The sequence below is a fragment of the Lepidochelys olivacea genome (assembly GCF_965140295.1).
Source record: "Lepidochelys olivacea isolate rLepOli2 genome assembly, chromosome: 9".
Taxonomy (NCBI): domain Eukaryota; kingdom Metazoa; phylum Chordata; order Testudines; family Cheloniidae; genus Lepidochelys; species Lepidochelys olivacea.
The window spans coordinates 207,302-231,390 of NC_140419.1; the positions used below are offsets into that span (position 1 = coordinate 207,302).

The 24,089-nt window shown below is 44.7% G+C and overlaps 1 protein-coding gene across 14 annotated transcripts in view; it reads right to left on the reverse strand.

Moving 5' to 3' along the window:
* Positions 1 to 24,089, reverse strand: part of DLG1 (discs large MAGUK scaffold protein 1) — a 427,573-nt gene that overhangs the window by 34,116 nt on the left and 369,368 nt on the right. For 6 of the 14 annotated variants that reach the window (XM_084638863.1, XM_084638874.1, XM_084638873.1 and 3 more), the window contains one exon: positions 22,899 to 22,998. In XM_084638863.1, coding sequence (XP_084494989.1) covers positions 22,899 to 22,998 — 100 coding nt within the window. Of the gene's footprint in view, positions 1 to 22,095; positions 22,130 to 22,898; positions 22,999 to 24,089 lie in introns of all 14 variants that reach the window. The other 8 variants (XM_084638865.1, XM_084638875.1, XM_084638870.1 and 5 more) reach the window with 2 other exon arrangements.

Genomic DNA, 24,089 nt, shown 5'->3' on the forward strand with positions numbered 1-24,089 from the left:
TTTACCAGATGTGAAAGTTTCTATGCTATATGTTGTTTAAAAGTGAAATATACTTTGCTTTCCATTTTAGAGACTTAAGCACAGCAACAGTTTATTAACACAGGTGAAGGATGTACTGAAATATTAAACTGACATTTAACTTAGATGAATATTTACCTTTATTTTGTCGACAACTTTTGCAATTACTTATAATGATCACAATATTAAAATGCTTGCCATTTAGAGAATGCATAAAGGGTATATAAATCAGCTTTTGATACACTTTCAGATCAAAACAGAAGATGGAAGTTTACATGGGTAGGCTTTTTCTGTGTTCTCTTTATGTCTTAAAGAATAATATACATGTTTTAATAAGAATTTTCTCATTCCCTTCCCAGCTCAGCTTCTCATCCTACAGTGAATTACTAAGCCTGTACTTGCAAGCTTGTTGTCATGGAGAGTATTTGTGATCTCACAAATGCAGCATGGCTCCTTCACTCCAAGATCATAAAGAAAGTGGATTATGAAGGAGGGAATCCATGATTGAAATATAAATAAGCTTTCAGTGATTTAGCAAATATAATAAAAGTAAGTTATGCACAGCATGACAGATAACCTGATTAATGTTTTCAATATAGCATCTGACCTAGAGGATTGAGTGATAGCATAGTGTTTTGCAAACGTATGCTCTGAGGCCCATATCTATCACAGGAATATTGTTCAGGAAGGCTATAAATGTAGCAATGGCATGTGCAGAGTGGGATCAGATCCCTGGTAGGTGTTCCTTGTTGTGCAGTTGACAGCAGAGTTGGATACAAATAGAGGTCCATTTAGATAGTCTCTGGGTTGATATTGCACATCCCTTGGAGCATTCTGTTGTGGAAATAAATAGTCTTGAAGATTTCCAGAAGGGTTTGGTTCTTCCTAAGTAAAATGCTAAGTCTCGTCTGACATCGAGTCTATGTAGGATGACCTCTTGTGAAGTCCCATGTGGTTTTGGGTAAAACAAGGGAAGGTGTATGGGTTGGCTTAAACAGAAAGATGTTGATACCTTAGGCAAAAAATTTGGATGTGGTCGCAGCGTGACCTTATCTTTAGTGAACACAGAGTAAGGGGGTTCTGCTATCAGTGCACAATTGCGCTGGTGAAGTACCAGGTTCAAGTCCCATGGGGTTGTAGGTTGTTGGACTTCTCAGTACATGTTTTGTACACCAGTAAGGAAGCGTCTGTGACTGGGTGAGCAAAGACTGATGTTCCCTCCACCTTGTGGTGAAAACAAATGAGGAGTCCTTGTGGCACCTTAGACTAACAAACTTATTTGGGCATAAGCTTTCGTGGGCTACAGCCCACTTCATCAGATGCATGGAGTGGAAAATACAGTAGCAGGTATATTTATACATAGTACATGAAAAGATGGGCGTTGCCTTACCAGGTGCAGGGTCAGTCTAACGAGACAATTCAATTAATAGTAGAATACCAAGGGAGGAAAAATTACCACTACAAAAATGATGAGGGTGGCCCATTTCTAATAGTTGACAAGAAGGTGTGAGTAACAGTAGGGGGAAATTAGTATTGGGAAAATAGGTTTTGTAATGACTCATCCACTCCCAGTCTTTATTCAGGCCTAATTTGATGGTGTCCTGTTTGCAAATTAATTCCAGTTCTGCAGTTTCACGTAGGAGTCTGTTTTTGAAGTTTTTTTGTTGAAGAATTGCCACTTTTAAGTCTCTTATTGAGTGACCAGGGAGGTTGAAGTGATCTCCTACTGGTTTTTGAATGTAATTCCTGATGTTAGATTTGTGTCAATTTATTCTTTTGCGTAGAGAGCGGTGGATCATCTGCTATTTAAGAATATGTTTCACTCATTCTGTACATGCTAATTTGTCGTGTTGGAACCACGTAGGAGCCATGGGATGATTTAGTTGGGGATCGGTCCTGCTTTGAGCAGGGGGTTGGACTAGATGATCTCCTGAGGTCCCTTCCAACCCTGATATTCTATGATTCTATGCTTTGAGGTGAAGTTTCTCTGGATTTGGGTGGAGAGTCCGATCTCCGTTCTGTGAGAGGAGATCCACCAGCAGGGGAAGAGCTCATAGAGCACATACTTCCAGGTGCAACAGGAACCTAGTTCGTAAGGGAACCTAGTTTGTCTTGGCCACGTTGGAACAATCAGTATGACATGGGCCTTGTAGTTCCTTATCTTGTGAATGAATCATAGAATATCAGGGTTGGAAGGGACCTCAGGAGGTCATCTAGTCCAACCCCCTGCTCAAAAGCAGGACCCATACCCAATTAAATCATCCCAGCCAGGGCTTTGTCAAGCCTGACCTTAAAAACGTCTAAGGAAGGAGATTCTACCACCTCCCTAGGCAACGCATTCCAGTGTTTCACCACCCTCCTAGTGAAAAAATTTTTCCTAATATCCAACCTGAACCTCCCCCACTGCAACTTGAGACCATTACTCCTTGTCCTGTCCTCTTCCACCACTGAGAATAGTCTAGAACCATCCTCTCTGGAACTACCTCTCAGGTAGTTGAAAGCAGCTATCAAATCCCCCCTCATTCTTCTCTTCTGCAGACTAAACAATCCCAGTTCCCTCAGCCTCTCCTCATAACTCATGTGTTCCAGACCCCTAATCATTTTTGTTGCCCTTCGCTGGACTCTCTCCAATTTATCCACATCCTTCTTGTAGTGTGGGGCCCAAAACTGGACACAGTACTCCAGATGAGGCCTCACCAATGTCAAATAGAGGGGGACGATCACATCCCTCGATCTGCTCGCTATGCCCCTACTTATACATCCCAAAATGCCATTGGCCTTCTTGGCAACAAGGGCACACTGCTGGCTCATATCCAGCTTCTCGTCCACTGTCACCCCTAGGTCCTTTTCTGCAGAACTGCTGCCTAGCCATTCGGTCCCTAGTCTGTAGCTGTGCACTGGATTCTTCCGTCCTAAGTGCAGGACTCTGCACTTATCCTTATTGAACCTCATCAGATTTCTTTTGGCCCAATCCTCCAATTTGTCTAGGTCCCTCTGTATCCTATCCCTGCCCTCCAGTGTATCTACCATTCCTCCCAGTTTAGTATCATCCGCAAATTTGCTGAGTGTGCAATCCACACCATCCTCCAGAGCATTTATGAAGATATTGAACAAAACCGGCCCCAGGACCGACCCCTGGGGCACTCCACTTGACACCGGCTGCCAACTAGAGATGGAGCCATTGATCAGTACCCGTTGAGCCTGACAATCTAGCCAACTTTCTACCCACCTTATGGTGCATTCATCCAGCCCATACTTCCTTAACTTGCTGACAAGAATACTGTGGGAGACCGTGTCAAAAGCTTTGCTAAAGTCAAGAAACAATACATCCACTGCTTTCCCTTCATCCACAGAACCAGTAATCTCATCATAGAAGGCGATTAGATTAGTCAGGCATGACCTTCCCTTGGTGAATCCATGCTGACTGTTCCTGATCACTTTCCTCTCATGTAAGTGCTTCAGGATTGATTCCTTGAGGACCTGCTCCATGATTTTTCCGGGAACTGAAGTGAGGCTGACTGGCCTGTAGTTCCCAGGATCCTCCTTCTTCCCTTTTTTAAAGATTGGCACTACATTAGCCTTTTTCCAGTCATCCGGGACTTCCCCCATTCGCCACGAGTTTTCAAAGATAATGGCCAATGGCTCTGCAATCACAGCCGCCAGTTCCTTTAGCACTCTCGGATGCAACTCATCCGGCCCCATGGACTTGTGCACGTCCAGTTTTTCTAAATAGTCCCTAACCACCTCTTTCTCCACAGAGGGCTGGCCATCTATTCCCCATGTTGTGATGCCCAGCACAGCAGTCTGGGAGCTGACCTTGTTCGTGAAGACAGAGGCAAAAAAAGCATTGAGTACATTAGCTTTTTCCACATCCTCCGTCACTAGGTTGCCTCCGTCATTCATTAAGGGGCCCACACTTTCCTTGGCTTTCTTCTTGTTGCCAACATACCTGAAGAAACCCTTCTTGTTACTCTTAACATCTCTCGCTAGCTGCAGCTCCAGGTGCGATTTGGCCCTCCTACATTCCTACATGCCCGAGCAATATTTTTATACTCTTCCCTGGTCATATGTCCAACCTTCCACTTCTTGTAAGCTTCTTTTTTATGCTTAAGATCCGCTAGGATTTCACCGTTAAGCCAAGCTGGTCGCCTGCCATATTTACTATTCTTTCGACACATCGGGATGGTTTGTCCCTGTAACCTCAACAGGGATTCCCTGAAATACAGCCAGCTCTCCTGGACTCCTTTCCCCTTCATGTTAGTCCCCCAGGGGATCCTACCCATCCGTTCCCTGAGGGAGTCGAAGTCTGCTTTCCTGAAGTCCAGGGTCCGTATCCTGCTGCTTACCTTTCTTCCCTGTGTCAGGATCCTGAACTCAACCAACTCATGGTCACTGCCTCCCAGATTCCCATCCACTTTTGCTTCCCCTACTAATTCTTCCCGGTTTGTGAGCAGCAGGTCAAGAAAAGCTCCCCCCCTAGTTGGCTCCTTTAGCACTTGCACCAGGAAATTGTCCCCTACGCTTTCCAAAAACTTCCTGGATTGTCTATGCACCGCTGTACTGCTCTCCCAGCAGATATCAGGAAAATTAAAGTCACCCATGAGAACCAGGGCATGCGATCTAGTAGCTTCTGCGACCTGCCGGAAGAAAGCCTCATCCACCTCATCCCCCTGGTCCGGTGGTCTATAGCAGACTCCCACCACTACATCACTCCTGTTGCTCACTCTTCTAAACTTAATCCAGAGACACTCAGGTTTTTCTGCAGTATCGTACCAGAGCTCTGAGCAGTCAGACTGCTCCCTTAAATACAGTGCTACTCCCCCACCCCACAATGACTTGTGAGATTAGAGTTATCGGTGGGAATGCATACATGAGTGATGTGTCCCATGAGATAAGGAAGGCATCCCCTAGTGACTTGGGTGCTAGTCCTGCCCTGGAGTAGAAAAGTGGGCATTTGTGGTTTGTTGCTGATGCAAACTGGTCTACAGATGGATAGCCCCATTATTGGAATGTCGATTTGAGGACACTGTCATGTATTTCCCATTCTTGTTCCTTGGAGAAGTGTCTGCTTAACATGTCTGCTGTCATATTCTGACACTCCGGAAGCTAAGATGGTTATGTAGTAGTGAAAGTTCCACAATTTCAGGGCCTTGGTGCAGAGTGAATGGGAGCGAGCTCCAACTTGGCGATTGATATAGAACATGCATGCTATGTTGTGGGTCAGTATGCAGATCGATTCATTCTGTATGATTGGGAGGAAGTGCCTGCACACACTGCATGCCACTCAGAGCTCCAGAAGATTGATGTGGAGCTGAGTTTCCATCGCTGACCACTTTCCTTGTATGGTGTGCTTGTTTAAGAGAGCACCCCAGCCTATCAACGACACGTCGGTCGTGATGATTAGTGACAGAGGATCCAGTTGGAAAGGGATCCTTGTGCAGATGTTTTCTGGTTTTGTCCACCACTTTAGTGACACAATGACCTTCGAGGATACTGTCACTCTTTTGTTTAGACAATGTTTACTGGGAGTGTACACAGTGCTCAGCCAGCTATGTAGGCAATGCATATGTAATATCATGTGTCTGACTACGAACATCGTAGCTGCCATATGACCTAATAGTTGTAGGTAGGTTCTGGCAGATATTTGAGGGCTGCTGGTGACTGTTGCAACAGTGCCCTCTCCTATGTGGAATCAAGATAGGACCTGATGAATTCCAGTTGTTACACCAGGATTAGTGTAGTTTTCTGTATATTTATCTGCAACCCTAGTGTCTGGAACAGTTCAATGATTGTCTGCACCATGTGTGTCGCTTCTTCCTGAGTTGTACCTTTCAGTAGACAATTGTCTAGGTATGGGAAGATCATCACTCCTCTCCTTCATAAGTGGGCCACCATTACTGTGAGGGTTTTTGAAAAAAACTGGAAGGGCAGTGGAAAGGCGAAAAGGTACTATTCTGTATTAGTAATGGTTGAGCCCTACCGCAAATCTTAAAAATTGCCTGTAATATGAAAATAAGCATTTTGGAGGTCGAGGGCTGAAAACCAGTCCTGCTTATCTAGCGCTGGAATAATTGTGGCCAGTGTGACAATTTTGAATCTCTCTGATTCTGCACAAATTTGTTGAGTTTCCAAAGATCTAAGAGGGCCTCCATCTGTCATTTTTCTTTTTGATGAGAAAATAATGGGAGTAAAAACCCTTCCCTTTTTATTGAGTTGGAACTTGCTCCACAGCACCCAATTGTAGGACATGGTTCATTTCCTGTTGTAAAAGGTGCTCGTGAGAAGGGTCCCTGAAGAGGGACGGAGAAGGTGATAGGGTAGGGGGTAAGGAGAGGAAGGAGATGGTACAACTCTATTTTATAATCTCCAGTACCCATTGGTTCATTGTTATTGGTGCCCAAGCATGGTACAACAGGTGCAGGTGGTGGCCAAAAGGTTTGGTAGGAGTATTTGACAGCACAGTATTGTGGGGGATGTCATTCAGACCCTCACCGAAGACTTTAAAACTGTGGCTTGGTAGTAGATGGTTGTGAGGACAAGGACTGAGTTTGAGGGGCCCTACGTCTTTGTGAGCGTTGTTTATTTCTATTCTGGTCAAATTACTGTTGTTGTGGGCAATGGAAAGAGGTGTCTCTGCCCTTTTGATATGGTGTGTACCAGCGTTGCTTATCAGGTCACTTATTAGGCCTGAAGTGTGCAGGGTGGCCTGAGAATCCTGTACAATGTGAAGGACATCGTCCATTTTTGCAGAGAAGAGCTTCTCCTGATTGAAAGGGAGATCCTCCACCTTGAGTTGGAGCTCTTTTGGAATATTGGATGACTGTAACCATGAGTCCCTCCGCATTACGATAGCTGTGGCCGTCATTCTTGCAGCAGTGTCTGCTATACCCATCGAGACCTGTAAAGCAGTACGGGCAATTAATTGTCCCTTGTTCATGATGGCAGCGAACTGGGGGCGTTTTCCTTTGATAGAATCTCAAGGAATTCTTGTAGTTTACTGTAGTTATCAAAGTCGTACCTTGCAAGAAGGGCTGAGAAATTGGTGACCCAGAATTGGAGTGTTGTCGATGAGTACATGAACCAAAAAGGTCTAAGCATTTGTGTTTTGTCTTGGTGAGTGGACCAGAATTCGGGTTGTTTGCTGTGATGGTTGGCAGCTTCCACCACCAGAGAGCTAGGGTGAAGAGAAAGTCCATCTCTGTAGCTGGTACAAAGTAGTTCCTGTCAGCTCTTTCCCTTGTAGGTGGTATGGTTGTGGGGGTCTGCCTAATATTTTTCTGCTGGCTAGATTATGGTATCATTGATGGGGAGTGCAATTTTGGATGAAGAGGAAGTTACTCAACTTGTGCAGTAACTATGTTTTTTTGAGATGGGTGTCCCTATGGGTGGCTCCACAGTAGGTGTCTGTGTGCCCCGGCACCTCTAATTGGAGACTTTTGATAGCAGTGTCCCATTGAGCCCACACATGTGCTCTCCCACCCTCATGGTCTGCCTCGAGGCTATTTAGCACTGCACAGGCGAACCCCCCTCACTTCCTTCTCTACCACAGAGCCCTATAGAGAACTTCGAAGTAGAGGGGAGGAGGGCGGGTTGTGGAGCACCCATAGGGACACACATCTCGAAGAACCGTCGTTACTGTACAAGGTGAGTAACTTCCTCTTCTTCTTCAAGTAGTGTCCCTGTGGGTGCTCCACAGTAGGTGACTCCTGAGCAGTACCCACCACTGAAGGCTGGGACTTAGGAGAGGAGTCTTTTACTACAGAAAGTACTGTGGAGTCGAAGATGGTGTCAGCAGCCAAATCTTCAGTGATCACATAATGTTCTGTGAAAGTATGGTCAGAGGCCCAAGTCGTTGCTCTATAGATTGCTGAGGTAGGAGTATCCCTACAGAATGTGATTGAGGTAGAAACTGATCTCGTGGAGTGCGTATGGACTCTGGACAGAAGCAAGTTGCGTCCTTGATAAGTGATTAATGCAACTAGAGACCCATGTGGATAGTCTCTGAGCCGATATCACAGAGCTTTTGGATCTTTTTGTGGACGAAAGGAAGAGTTTAGGGGATTTCCTGAAGTCCTTAGTCCCGTCCAAGTAGAATGTTAATGTCCTTCTAATATCTAGCATATGCACAATTGTCTCCCAGTTGCTACAATGTGGTTTTGGGAAAAAACAGGGAGATAGATCTGTTAATATGGAAAGTGCAGAGAAAGTAGGGAGAAACTTGGGATATGGCCTTAGAGTTACTTTGTCTGGGGAAAAAAAAAAAGGCTGTGAATGAAAAGGCCTGGGTAGAGACAGTCGAATCATTGAAGTCAACAAATGGCTACGCAGGTGGTGTCGGAGAGAAGGCTTTGGATTCTTTGACCATGGGATGGTGTTCCAAGAAGGAGGAGTGCTAGGCAGAGACGGGTTCCACCTAATGAAGAGAGGGAAGAGCATCTTCACAAGCAGGCTGGCTAACTTAGTGAGGAGAGCTTTAAACTAGGTTCACCAGGGGAAGGAGACCAAAGCCCTGAGGTAAGTGGGGAAGTGGGATACCGGGAGGAAGCACGAGCAGGAGCGCGCGAGAGGGCAGGGGTCCTGCCTCATACTGAGAAAGAGGGACAATCAGCAAGTTATCTCAAGTGCCTATACACAAATGCAAGAAGCTTGGGAAACAAGCAGGGAGAACTGGAAGTCCTGGCACAGTCAAGGAATTATGATGTGATTGGAATAACAGAGACTTGGTGGGATAACTCACATGACTGAAGTACTGTCATGGATGGATATAAACTCTTCAGGAAGGACAGGCAGGGCAGAAAAGGTGGGGGAGTTGCACTGTATGTAAGGGAGCAGTATGACTGCTCAGAGCTCAAGTATGAAACTGCAGAAAAACCTGAGTGTCTCCGGATTAAGTTTAGAAGCGTGAGCAACAAGGGTAATGTTGTGGTGGGAGTCTGTTATAGACCACCAGACCAGGGGGATGAGGTGGATGAGGCTTTCTCCCGGCAACTCATGGAAGTTACTAGATCGCAGGCCCTGGTTCTCATGGGAGACTTCAGTCACCCTGACATCTGCTGGGAGAGCAATACAGCGGTGCACAGACAATCCAGGAAGCTTTTGGAAAGGGTAGGAGACAATTTCCTGGTGCAAGTGCTGGAGGAACCAACTAGGGGCAGAGCTCTTCTTGACCTGCTGCTCATAAACTGGGAAGAATTAGTAGGGGAAGCAAAAGTGGATGGGAACCTGGGAGGCAGTGACCATAAGATGGTCGAGTTCAGGATCCTGACACAAGGAGGAAAGGAAAGCAGCAAAATACGGACCCTGGACTTCAGAAAAGCAGACTTTCACTCCCGCAGGGAACTGATGGGCAAGACCCCCTGGGAGAATAACATGAGGGGGAAAGGAGTCCAGGAGAGCTGGCTGTATTTTAAAGAATCCTTATTGAGGTTACAGGGACAAACCATCCCGATGTGTGGAAAGAATAGTAAATATGGCAGGCGACCAGCTTGGCTTCACAGTGAAATCCTTGCTGATCTTAAACACAAAAAAGAAGCTTGCAAGAAGTGGAAGATTGGACAAATGACCAGGGAAGAGTATAAAAATATTGCTCGGGGATGCAGGAGTGAAATCAGGAAGGCCAAATCACACCTGGAGTTGCAGCTAGCAAGAGATGTTAAGAGTAACAAGAAGGGTTTCTTCAGGTATGTTGGCAACTACAAGAAAGTCAAGGAAAGTGTGGGCCCCTTATTGAATGAGGGAGGCAACCTAGTGACAGAGGATGTGGAAAAAGCTAATGTACTCAATGCTTTTTTTGCCTCTGTCTTCACGAACAAGGTCAGCTCCCAGACTACTGCACTGGGCAGCACAGCATGGGGAGGAGATGACCAGCCCTCTGTGGCAAAAGAAGTGGTTCAGGACTATTTAGAAAAGCTGGACGAGCACAAGTCCATGAGGCCGGATGCGCTGCATCCGAGAGTGCTAAAGGAGTTGGTGGATTTGATTGCAGAGCCATTGGCCATTATCTTTGAAAACTCATGGCGATCCGGGGAAGTCCCAGATGACTGGAAAAAGGTTAATGTAGTGCCCATCTTTAAAAAAGGGAAGAAGGAGGATCCTGGGAACTACAGGCCAGTCAGCCTCACCTCAGTCCCTGGAAAAATCATGGAGCAGGTCCTCAAGGAATCAATTCTGAAGCACTTAGAGGAGAGGAAAGTGATCAGGAACAGTCAGTATGGATTCACCAAGGGCAAGTCGTGCCTGACTAATCTAATTGCCTTCTATGACGAGATAACTGGCTCTGTGGATGAGGGGAAAGCGGTGGACGTGTTCTTCCTTGACTTTACCAGCTGAGCGGCGGCGAACCAGCTGAGCAGCGGGGGACAGCACAGCAGCACACAGCAGGAGTTTGCCTGGGATTGGTGAGTATCCGAGTGCCTGTTTGCTGAGTAAGTATCCGAGCGTGTGTTTGCTGGGAGGGCAGCGTGAGAGCCAGATGAGATTACTGGTTCTGTGGATGAAGGGAAAGCAGTGGATGTATTGTATCTTGACTTTAGCAAAGCTTTTGACACGGTCTCCCACAGAATTCTTGTCAGCAAGTTAAGGAAGTATGGGCTGGATGAATGCACTATAAGGTGGGTAGAAAGTTGGCTAGATTGTTGGGCTCAACGGGTAGTGATCAATGGCTCCATGTCTAGTTGGCAGCCGGTATCAAGTGGAGTGCCCCAAGGGTCGGTCCTGGGGCCGGTTTTATTCAATATCTTCATAAATGATCTGGAGGATGGTGTGGATTGCACTCTCAGCAAATTTGCGGATGATACTAAACTGGGAGGAGTGGTAGATACGCTGGAGGGCAGGGATAGGATACAGAGGGACCTAGACAAATTGGAGGATTGGGCCAAAAGAAATCTGATGAGGTTCAATAAGGATAAGTGCAGGGTCCTGCACTTAGGACGGAAGAACCCAATGCACAGCTACAGACTAGGGACCGAATGGCTAGGCAGCAGTTCTGCGGAAAAGGACCTAGGGGTGACAGTGGACGAGAAGCTGAATATGAGCCAGCAGTGTGCCCTTGTTGCCAAGAAGGCCAATGGCATTTTGGGATGTATAAGTAGGGGCATAGCGAGCAGATCGAGGGACGTGATCGTCCCCCTCTATTTGACATTGGTGAGGCCTCATCTGGAGTACTGTGTCCAGTTTTGGGCCCCACACTACAAGAAGGATGTGGATAAATTGGAGAGAGTCCAGCGAAGGGCAACAAAAATGATTAGAGGACTGGAACACATGAGTTATGAAGAGAGGCTGAGGGAACTGGGATTGTTTAGTCTGCAGAAGAGAAGAATGAGGGGGGATTTGATAGCGGCTTTCAACTACCTGAAAGGGGGTTCCAAAGAGGATGGTTCTAGACTATTCTCAGTGGTGGAAGAGGACAGGACAAGGAGTAATGGTCTCAAGTTGCAGTGGGGGAGGTTTAGGTTGGATATTAGGAAAAACTTTTTCACTAGGAGGGTGGTGAAACACTGGAATGCGTTGCTAGGGAGGTGGTGGAATCTCCTTCCTTAGAAGTTTTTAAGGTCAGGCTTGACAAAGCCCTGGCTGGGATGATTTAATTGGGTATGGGTCCTGCTTTTGAGCAGGGGGTTGGACTAGATGACCTCCTGAGGTCCCTTCCAACCCTGATATTCTATGATTCTATGATTTAGCAAAGCTTTTGACACTGTCTCCCACAGTATTCTTGCCAGCAAGTTAAAGTAGTATGAGCTGGATGAATGGCCTATAAAGTGGATAGAAAGTTGGCTAGATTGTCGGGCTCAACGGGTAGTGATCAATGGCTCCATGTCTAGTTGGCAGCCGGTATCAAGTGGAGTGCCCCAAGGGTCGGTCCTGGGGCTGGTTTTGTTCAATATCTTCATTAATTATCTGGAGGATGGTGTGGATTGCACCCTCAGCAAGTTTGCAGATGACACTAAACTGGGAGGAGAGGTAGATACGCTGGAGGGTAGGGATAGGATAGAGGGCCATAGACAAATTAGAGGATTGGGCCAAAAGAAATCTGATGAGGTTTAGCAAGGACAAGTGCAGAGTCCTGCACTTAGGATGGAAGAATCCCATGCACCGCTACAGACTGGGGACCGAATGGCTAGGCAGCAGTTCTGCAGAAAAGGACCTAGGGGTTACAGTGGATGAGAAGCTGGATATGAGTCAACAGTGTGCCCTTGTTGCCAAGAATTCAATTGCATTTTGGGATGTATAAGTACGGGCATTGCCAGCAGATCGAGGGACGTGATCGTTCCCCTCTATTCGACATTGGTGAGGCCTCATCTGGAGTACTGTGTCCAGTTTTGGGCCCCCCCAATACAGAAAGAATGTGGAAAGAGCCCAGCAGAGGGCAACAAAAATGATTAGGTGACTGGAACACATGAGTTATGAGGAGAGGCTGAGGGAACTGGGATTGTTTAGTCTGTGGAAGAGAAGAATGAGGGGGGATTTGATAGCTGCTTTCAACTACCTGAAAGGGGGTTCCAAAGAGGATGGATCTAGACTGTTCTCAGTGGTAGCTGATGACAGAACAAGGAGTAATGGTCTCAAGTTGCAGTCGGGGAGGTTTAGGTTAGATATTAGGAAAAACTTTTTCACAAGGAGGGTAGTGAAACACTGGAATGCGTTACCTAGGGAGGTGGTGGAATCTCCTTCCTTAGAAGTTTTTAAGGTCAGGCTTGACAAAGCCCTGGCTGGAATGATTTAGTTGGGGATTGGTCCTGCTTTGAGCAGGGGGTTGGACTAGATGACCTCCTGAGGTCCCTTCCAACCCTGATATTCTATGATTCTATGATGGATGTGCCATCAGGGCCGCTATTTCTCCTATGTGCCTAGCTGAGGTGATGGCAATTAGAAATGCTGTCTTCATGGACAGGTGTAAGAGAACAACTTGTCCTGGACTCGAGGGAGGTCTAGTCAAAGCTCTGAGAATTAGGTTAAAGTCCCAGGCTGGAGCGGGTGGTGTCACATGCAGAAAGAGATTCCCAATGCCCTTGAAGAATCTACCCATTAGTGGGGAGCAAACACCAAGTGGGAAGCCGTTTTTGCCAAGAGATGTACCTTAAGGGAACTGAGTGAGTATTTAAAATGTAGTGCAGAATCAGAGGGAGGAAAGATGAGGTTGGGTCTGTGTGTTTGGAATGACACAAACTTGGAGTCGTTTCCATTTTGTAGATAAGTATGTCGAGTGGTCAACTTTTGGTTGTGTTGCAACACATTCAGCTTGTCAGAGCATTCTGCCTCTAAGCCTTGGGACTAAGAAGGAACCAAACCTGGAGGCAGAGGACCCGCGGGTTGGGGTGAATGGTCAGCCCATTGCTTTGAGAGAGCGGGTGAGGAATGGGCTGAAGAGAAATAGAAGGGCATATTGCCATCTGTGTCAGGTAAGGGAGCCATACTTGTCATGGTCAAGAAGGGCAATCAGAATAACTCTCGCTTTGTCTCGTTGAATTTTCAACAGAATCTTGGATAGAGTAGGAAACTTGGAAATGACATACAAGTGGGCCCTGTCCCATGGGAAGATGAGGGCAACTGCCAGGGAATGTTTCCCCAGGCCGGCACTGGAGCAGTAAAGGACCTTTCTTGTTCCATTAAGTAGTGAAGAAATCCATAGTCAGGGTTCCCCATAGGGCGGATATCTTGAAGCATCTTTGAATTCAGTACACACTTGTTGTGAGAAAATTCCAACTGAGACTGTCGGTTGTCATGTTCTGTATCATTGGTAGATAGACAGCTGAGATGAGCACATTGTGATGGGTGCATCAATTCCAAAGTTTGAGTGCTGTCTTGTACAGGGAGGGAGATCTGGCAGGTCCTTGGCAGTTTATACAAAACATACAGGTCACATTAAGTCCTTCATGACTTTGTGTGTTGTTTTTGATGAAAAGCAGAGAGTATGCACAGGCACTCCTAACAGCCCTTAACCCCAAAAGGGTGATATGGAAGGTAATTTCTGTGGAAGACCATTTGTTTTGAACCTTGTGGTTGTGTAGATGAGCTCCCCAGCATATTAGGGTGGTGAATGTGGGTAGTGAGAGGAACGCTCTTGCTTGTACTGCATCAAGTTGGTGCTGATAAAGTCCAGTCACTGTACCGGGGTTAGTATGCCACTACAATGAAGAGAACCTTGGAGAATACCCTGTGTGGAGCAGTCTGTACTGATAATGATCCTGCTCCAAAGGTAAGCAGTAGGAAATCTCCTGTACAATGATTGTATCAAGATATGGAACTAGGCACCCTGTAGGTTCAGGGCTAGAAATCAATCTCTTTGCTCTCGAGCTGGTCCTAATTGCTGTGAAGTAGGGTAAGGTGACTTCTGAATGGCGTGACCGGGTATATAGATTGCCGCTGATGCTGTAAGGTATCATTGTTCAGGCCCTCGACCAGCTCACCAAAAGTACGTATAAGAGGCAGTTTGAGAGGTCATGGACTGGGGTGCAGACTGTTCCCACTTTTGAGCCCTGGCCCTCTTACACTGTGGCTCATAACAGCACTGAGATGGTGGGTATTGAGAAGATTGTGATCTGTTGTGCGGTTGAGAGGTATATCTTCTCTTCTGGCCCACAGTATAGATTCCTAAGGAGTGTAACATGGTCTGAGAATCCTTCAGGATGTGGAGAGAAAATCTGAATTCTCCGCAAAGAATTTGGCCCTTCAAACTGGAAGTCTGTAACTCTTTGAGCAATCAAGAGAGGTGTAGCCAACAAAAAAAAAAAAAAGAAAAGTGTAGGATTTGTAGCAGCTTGTCCTGGATTTCTTGCACCTCCTTAATGGAATGTCTTGGCTGGCGGCTACTCTTTTAAAGAGTTCTTGAAATTGTTTCAGGTCGTCCACTGTAGTTGGAGGCGGTGGTATGACGGCTTCATCAGGGGAGGAAGATGAATTCTGAGCTGGTGAAAAGCCTTCCTGGTCCAAGCCTTCTTCCTCTTCATCTTCCATGCCTTTGGATACTTCCGATGTGTCCCTACTCTGGGAAGGTGGAGGAGAGTGAATTTCCCCTCAGCCTGGAGTCAAGGGTCTAGTATATTGGACCCTATGTGCCGCCCAGGGATCCTGGGGGGGGAGCACTACAGAGGGAAAGGCATCGGAGGGCAAGTCCAGGACTGCCTGTACCATTGTTGCATCTCTCGAGTTTGGTGGGATGTGGTCTTAACAGCCTTACTTGGAGGTCTCCTCTCCATGGGTGAAGAGTGCTGGGAAGAGAACTGACTCCCACATATGTCCTCTTCATTGCTGGAGAGAGACTGGGGAGCAGGTGAAGTGGTTAGCTGCTCCATTAGTTGGCCTGGCGATCCCTTGGTGCTGAGCAAAGGCAACTGTGGTACCAAAGAAACCGCTATGTCTTTCTGGTGTAGGAACTGTTGCGGAGCTGTGTGCTTCCCTGGTGGTGCAGTTGCTGCCGATGCGGTCAGAGCTGTCCTTAGCCTGTCCGTCAGTGCTGATGGGGATGGCACTGCCTGTGGTACTGCTCTCAGTGCCAACTCTGAAATCTGATGAGGTTCAACAAGGACAAGTGCAGAGTCCTGCACTTAGGACAGAAGAATCCCATGCACGGCTACAGGCTGGGGACCGAATGGCTAAGCAGCAGTTCTGCAGAAAAGGACACAGGGATTACAGTGGATGAGAAGCTGGATGTGAGTCAGCAGTGTGCCCTTGTTGCCAAGAAGGCCAGTGGCATTTTGGGTTATATTATTAGGAACATTGCCAGCAGATTGAGGGAAGTGATTATTCCCCTCTATTCGGCACTGGTGAGGCCACACCTGGAGTATTGAGTATTGAGTTTTGGTCCCCCCACTACAGAAGGGATGTTGACAAATTGGAAAGAGGGCAATGAAAATGATTAGGGGGCTGGGGCACATGACTTACAAGGAGAGGCTGAGGGAACTGGGGTAATTTAGTCAGCAGAAAAGAAGAGTGAGGGGGGATTTGATAGCAGCCTTCAACTACCTGAAGGGGGGTTCCAAAGAGGATGGAGCTAGGCTGTTCTCAGTAGTGGCAGATGACAGAACAAGAAGCAATGGTCTCAAGTTGCAGTGGGGGAGGTCTAGGTTGGATATTAAGAAACACTATTTCACTAGGAGGGTGGTGAAGCACTGGAATGCGTTACCTAGGGAGGTGGTGGAATCTCCATCCTTAGAGGTTTTTAAGACCCGGCTTGGCAAAGCCCTGCCTGGGATGATTTAGTTGGTGTTGGTCCTGCTTTGAGCAGGGGATTGGACTAGATGACCTCCTGAAGTCTCTTCCAACCCTAATATTCTATGATTCTATGACTCCCACACCAGGGTGGTCGATGCCATACAGGAGGAGTGTCTTGACTCCATTCCGGAGCGGCGGGGCTCAGCAGAGGTCCACAGAGGGACAGTGCCAGAGGTCCCTGGAACCTCAAAGATGCTCACTCTACTCGAGCTCGGCACTGAGGATAACGACCTCGCCAGGCACCTTTTCTTTCTCTGCCTGTCCCTATTAGGGGAGGTTGCAGCTCGCTTCCTGGATGATTTGGAAGACTGAGCACTCCAATTAGCAGAGGTTTTGTTCAGGGAACCATTTGCTGCTGTCGATTTTTGTCCCTAAAGAGGAGGCTGAAGGGACTTTTCCATCAAAATCATCTTGAGGCGGAGATCTTGATCACGCCCAGCCCTGGCTTTAAGGTTGTGGCAATGGGCACATTTTTGAGGGATATGGGTCTCCCCAAACAACGTACACACAGTGAGTGGCTGTCTGAGATGGGTTTCACCTCATGACAAGAGTCACATCATTTAAACCCAGGCAAGCCAGGCATCGTGGGCGTTAAAGTTTCCCAACTGGGAAAGTGTGGGAAAAATAGCAATTAAAAGAAAATATCTATAGTAATTTTTTTTTAAAAGAATAACTAACTAACCAAACTAGACTTACTAAGCTACAGCTAATCTAACTATTTCTATAGAGAGAAAAATGAAGAGGCAGCATGGCCACTGAGTTCCATCTGCAGCCCAGGATGGTTGAGAAGGAACTGCATGGGTTGGGTTGTGTGTGCACTACATGAGGTGCCAATGGCACCACAAGATGACTATTGCACACGCACGCCCTGACCGAGCATTGCTACAGAAAATCTCCGATCTGTGGCGCAGGAATGCATCAACACCTAAAGCGGAGCACCCACAGGGACACTACTTGAAGAAGAAAATAGAGAGATAAAGGTCTACCTATAGAGCATGGAAGAAATGCATCCTGCGAAGGACACACCAAGCAGTATGCACCTTGGAGACACCATTTCATCAGTTTATTAGACTAACCAGTAGTGTATGCAGTGTTATAGCTGTGTTGGTCCCAGGATATTAGAGAGACAAGGTGGGTGAAGTAATATCTTTTATTGGACCAACTTTTATCGGTGAGAGAAGCTTTTGAGCTTACACAGAACTCAGGGGTCAAGAAGATCTCTGTGTAAGTTCAAAAGCTTGTCTCTCTCACCAACAGAAGTTGGTCCAACAAAAGAGATTACCTCACCCACCTTGTCTCTCTAATAACCAGTAATATGACACTATAGTAATGGGCACGAGTTGTAAAGGTGTAGGACTGCAGGGCTTAATATCAGCCATGAGAAGAGAAGGAGATCCAACTAGCAAAGACTGCAGCAAAAGTTTTTTGGGAACTATAATGGGATACAAGAAATCTGGTTGGGCTCCTCTGACCCAAGAACCTCTTAATATCAACTGGCAAGGGGGGTGCAGAAGGGTTCAAGCATCTCCTGATTATGATATGCACATTTGGGTCACCGAAGAATGTCCTTTGAGGTTTCAAATGAAAGCCATCAATATCATTGTGAAAAGTATCTACATGTACTATGCAAGGAGTTATATGTATTAGAAAATTATGTTCTTAAGCATGTAAGTTAAAAGCAGTTCACCAAAAGATTACACTTAGAAAGATTCCTCCAGACAGGAGATAAACACGTATCTCTCTGTTGGAATATAAATTAAGCATTTTAGGCTAACACAATGGATGCTCCTTTACTAATGAAGTCAAACACTTACGAAGCGATATGAATTCAACAGGGGTTTAGCTTTTTTATGAGTAAAGACAATGAACATTGGAGGTATTTCTAGAAGGTAAAGAGGGCACTGTGGCATCCTGCACCTACAAACTAAACGGACTGTGCGTTTGCTTTCATAAAAGGAAAGTCTCAGCCAACCCTGGTTGAAAACAATGAACAGGACTTTGGGCAAGAGAAAATGTTTTAGACAGGAGGTTAACCGGTTTTAAGTTTTGTCTCTAGATAGTGTGTTATGATTTTGTTTTATACGTAACCATTTGTTTCCAATATCCTTACTCACTCTTCATGTGAATCACTAGTCTTTGATAATAAAACTTATTCTTGTTTTCACCGCCAGTGTATCTAAGTGCTTTGCGTTAAACAAAGTGCTGGTCTTGAGTTGAATCTTACAACCTGGTGTGTACTGTTGCTTTGAGAATATCAGGCCCAGTGCATGAGTGTTCAGTGGTTCTCAAACTTTTGTAGTGGTGACCCCTTTCACACAGCAAGCCTCTGAGTGTGACCCCCCTTATAAATTAAATACTTTAAAAATATTTAACACTATTATAAATATTGGAGGCAAAGTGGAGTTTGGGGTGGAGGCTGACAGCTTGCGACCCCCCAGCTAATAACCTCATGATCCCCTGAGGAGTCACGACCCCAGCTTGAGAACCCCCGGTCTGGACACAGAAAATGCTCCAAGTATTCAGGGGTTGGTGTGTGCATCTTGATACCTGTACAGAGAGTGAGGTCTATGGAGGCCTGGAAGGTAGCACTTATGCTGCCAGAAGCTCTTCATTTCAGGAAGCGGTTCCATAGCAAGCACACACAAGACTCCTTGTGGTATGTGAAGGAGTAAGTAACACTTTGCTATTCACTTTTCCACACTATTCATGTTTTATAGACCTCTATCATACCCAACCCCCACCTTAGTCATCTTCTAAACTGAAAAGTTCCAGTTTTTCTAATCTCTCCTCATATGGAAGCTGTTTCATACTTCTAAACATTTTTGTTACTGTTCTCTATATTTTTTCCAATTCTAATATATCTTTTTGGAGATTGGGCAACCAGAACTGCAAACAGTATTCAAAGAGTGGGCGTACCATGGATTTATATAGTGACATTATTATTCTTATTATCTATCCCTTTCCTAATGGTTCCTAACATTCTGGTAGCTTTTTTGACTGCTGCTGCACATAGAACTATCCACAATGACTACAAGATCTCTTTCTTGTGTGGTAACAGCTATTTTAGACCCCATCATTTTGTACGTATAGTTGGGATTATGTTTTCCAATGTGCATTACTTTGCATTTTTCAACATTGAATTTCTTCTGCCATTCTGTTGACCAGTCACCCATAGTCAGCTTTGGACTTAACTATCTTTACTAATAGTATCATCTGCAAACTCTACCACCTCACTGTTTACCCCCTTTTTCAGATCATTTATGAATCAGCCTAAAATTTAGTCATGGGTATTTTTGGTAAGTCATGGACAGGTCACAGGCAATAAGTAAAAATTCACAGCCTGTGACCTGTCCATGACTCTAACCAAAAATACTCTGGACTAAATCTCTACTTCTGGGGTCCTGCTGCTCCAGAGACCCCCTGCTCCAGGGGACCACTCTCCGGCCGGCCTCCAGGTGCCCCATGCTGCTGCCCCAGAACCGCTATTTTGGCGGTCCCCAGGGCACCCCCAGAACCGCTGCTCTGGTGTTCCCCAGAGCCAGCCACACCAGCTGCAGTTCTGGCAGTCCCTGGAGTCAGTTGCCTGGGGCCACCCAAGCAGCAGCCAGTGTGGTTGCCCCGGGGACTGCTGCTAAGATGCTTCCCGGGGCTGCTGCTTGGGTGGTCCCCAGGACCAGCTGCACCCTTGGCTGCTCAGGTGGCCCTGAAGTCAGCTGCACTAGCCACTGTGGAAGTCACGGAGGTCGCAGAAAGTCACAGAATTCATGACTTCTGTAACCTCTGTGAAAGGATTGCAGCCTTATTCATGAATATGTTGAACAACACTGGTGCAAGTACAAATCCTTAGGGACTTGGCTATTTACCTCTTGCCACTCTGAAAACTGACCATTTATTCCTATCTTTTAACCAGTTAATGATCCAAGAGAGCACCTTCCCTCTTATCCCATGACTGCTTACTTTGCGTAAGAGTGTTTGGTGAAGAACCTTGTTAAAGGCTTTCTGAATGTCCAAGTACACTATATCCACTGGATCACCCTTGTCCACATGTTTGTTGACCCCCCTCAAAGAATTCTAATAGGCTGGTAGAATAGAAAGTTAGTACTCACCAGAATGTTTTGTCTGTGGCCTCAGAGCCTTACCAATCCAGAAGTATGAGATAATTTGTGTGTCTTGATCACCAATATTTTAAAACTAAGCTACTAAATTTTAACTTTACCCGCAAATTTTATCCTTTGCTGGATTATCATGATAATGCTGCCTGAACACCCAGACAATTATACACAGATAGGTCTACTAAAGTAATTGGTAGTTTTTAAAACTTGCTGTAATTTAAATTACAAACTAAATTTTTCAAAACATGGCTATTACTAATCCAGCATTACTTATTTAGCATCCCCAGTGCTATTATGCTTCATGTAATAAAACAGATAATGGTTTTGTAGGAACTGAAAGTGATACTTATACAGGACATGTGCTTAATAATGACTCCTTACTATATGATCAGTATTCTTATGTGAGTACCACATAAGAGACAAAATAGATCAGATAGAACCTCCTCCCCATCTTATCTCTGCCAGAATGCATTTTCCATCATGTAAGAGAAAATGAAGCTATTTTTACTGCTGCTAATTTTAAAATATGTAAAGGCATTTTAGTAGTAGCAGCCATTAAAAATACGATATTCTACAATAATAATTAAAAACTGAAGCAAATAAGCATTATTGCAATGGTGTGGCTCATAACTGTAGAATACTGTATTTCTTAAAAAAATTTATGGTAAAACCAATATAAAAATGACGTACTAGAAAAGATACATTAACTAGTTCAGAGAGAGCAGTCGTTATCTGTGACATACAGTATCTTTGCGTAAGCTTCTAAACCAAAAATAAAAAGTGATTGTCACCTGAATTAAATGAAGTAGGAAGATCTTAAAAGATAAAACCCAAGAATGTTACAAATTAAGAAAAAAGAAAAGGAGTACTTGTGGCACCTTAGAGACTAACCAATTTATTTGAGCATGAGCTTTCGTGAGCTACAGCTCACTTCATCGGATGCATACCGTGGAAACTGCAGCAGACTTTATATACACACAGAGAATATGAAACAATACCTCCTCCCACCCCACTGTCCTGCTGGTAATAGCTTATCTAAAGTGATCATCAGGTTGGGCCATTTCCAGCACAAATCCAGGTTTTCTCACCCTCCACCCCCCCACACAAATTCACTCTCCTGCTGGTGATAACCCATCCAAAGTGACAACTCTTTACACAATGTGCATGATAATCAAGTTGGGCCATTTCCTGCACAAATCCAGGTTCTCATGAGGGGGTGAGAGAACCTGGATTTGTGCAGGAAATGGCCCAACTTGATTATCATGCACATTGTGTAAAGAGTTGTCACTTTGGATGGGCTATCACCAGCAGGAGAGTGAATTTGTGTGGGGGGGTGGAGGGTGAGAAAACCTGGATTTGTGCTGGAAATGGCCCAACCTGATGATCACTTTAGATAAGCTATTACCAGCAGGACAGTGGGGTGGGAGGAGGTATTGTTTCATATTCTCTGTGTGTATATAAAGTCTGCTGCAGTTTCCACGGTATGCATCCGATGAAGTGAGCTGTAGCTCACGAAAGCTCATGCTCAAATAAATTGGTTAGTCTCTAAGGTGCCACAAGTACTCCTTTTCTTTTTGCGAATACAGACTAACACGGCTGTTACTCTGAAACAAATTAAGAAAATTCTATAGAATACTTTGAAATAATTAACCTCCTTACGTCCGCAGAGCAATACCACCAGTCTTAAAATGGATCTATAAAAATTAAGTTTACAGATGGAGGTTAAATATAACTTGGGCGTATTTTGATCACTTACTCAGGCCTTTTGATCCCATGTCGTCAGGGATCTCCTGTAGAGTAGTCCCCAGAGGGCAAGCAATAAAAAGATAATCACAAAAAAAAAAAATAACTGTCAGTAATGTATAAAACTGGCGCTACGGTAAGAGACAGTTTCAAGAACATTACAGGGAGACATAGATCTACAGAAAGTTTTTTCACAGTCAGCTCCTAGGATTTAAAATGGCTAGCAGCTGAAGTGTTATCACTGATGCAAAGGCAGAGGGATCTTATAGTAGGTAAGATCTGAAAAATCAACTTTATTTTTATTGTAAAAATAAGATTTCTGTTTCAAAAATACTTTTTTCCAATGAAGGCAATAAAGAATTAAAGAAACACCCTTAAAATTAGGACAGTATTAAAATTAAAGATTAAAATAGAACAAATTTCAAAGAATGAGTCTAAAGTGACTGGTTATAGTTCATTTATAATCTAACAGTTTTAAAGCAGTGCACTCTCTTTATGAAGTTATTGATAAGGTACAATTAACAGAGTAACAGAACTTAGTTATCACCTCCAATTACACACATAATCATCATCCCACAGTCCCATCCAGTTCACTATGAACAAGGCTGCTCTTGGATTCCAAGAACAGTTAGGATGCACTGTAACAGCACATGGATCAATTTATTGATTTAAAAGGCTGTTTTGTCATTCACTTTGTTTGAGTTCCATTAACCTGTTGCAGCTCTTGAAACTGTCTCCAAGGTAACACCCTACTGGAAGCTAGCAGGCCCTTCGGTGTGTGTATGTTTTTCTCTCCACTGGATTCCACGTACTTACGGTCAATATCACTGGTTTCTTGCTCACTCTGGTCCTTGTTCTTGTAGAAGGGAAATTTTCGGGAAAAGAGGTTCTTTTTACGCTTGTCATTGAATGACTGCTGAAGAAGAGAAGGAGGGGCAAAACAAAGGGTGTCTAATGTCTGTGTGTACAAAGGCCCAGCCCCAGCAGCTTTGTGGAAGCTGACTCCTATAACCACATAATGCAGTTTATATTTTAATTTAACATCATCACCCCAGCTCATCAGAAATAGAGTGGGCTTTTGGTTATGCTCAAACCCTCCATATTTTGCAATTGGAAAAGAATTGGAAAGCTGGTATCCATGGTTTATCATCTGTGGCCTTATGCTTCACAATTCAGATCCTTTGCGAAGAAAAAAAAGTGAGAGCCAGTAGGCTGCTAAAACCATCAAAAGTAAAAACCATTTGATAAACAGAATGGAGGAAGTCACAGATATTAGCTAGTACAGGGGTAACCAGGTATTCACAGCATTATCTGCTTGCAAAGGCACAACTAAATATTTGAACGACAGCCAATGTATATGAAAGCAAAATAATTAAATGCTGATACTACTTCCAGAAAAAAGAGTAGTGAAAACAACAATTTTACAAAAAACAATAGTTTTGCTCACTTAAAACATTCATCATCACTTTAAAAAAAAAATCTCTGCATTTTCCTTAATTCTTCTGCATCAGCAATTCCTCACAAATTCATGGCAAGAAATGAACATTGCAGTGGGAAAGTCCACATCCCAGTGCCAAGGTCCATTCTTAACACTTACTTATTTCATTGTTCAGATTGTTAATTTTTCTTCAGCATTGTGGGGATGGGGCATAGGGGTGGAACTGTCATTTTAGAAATCAGACACTGCAAAGCTCAGGATGGTATTCAGCAAGAATTAGGAATTCTGGTATTGATGCTGAAGGATTTGTACAGCTCAGATGCTTTATCCTGATTTAGTGAGGATTTTTTTTATCACAATTTTTTTCCATTTGAGCTCAAGCTATTATTACAATCCTAGGCTACTTTAGAAATGAGATGAATATACACCTTTATGTACACTGTATGTGGAAGATGGCAACATAGATTTAACTAAAATTGGTGATGTCCACTGCTGAAAATATGATGAAAACCTCCCATCCTTACAGCGTAGTTCTATTCTGGAAAGTGGCTATATTAAAATGGAACCTT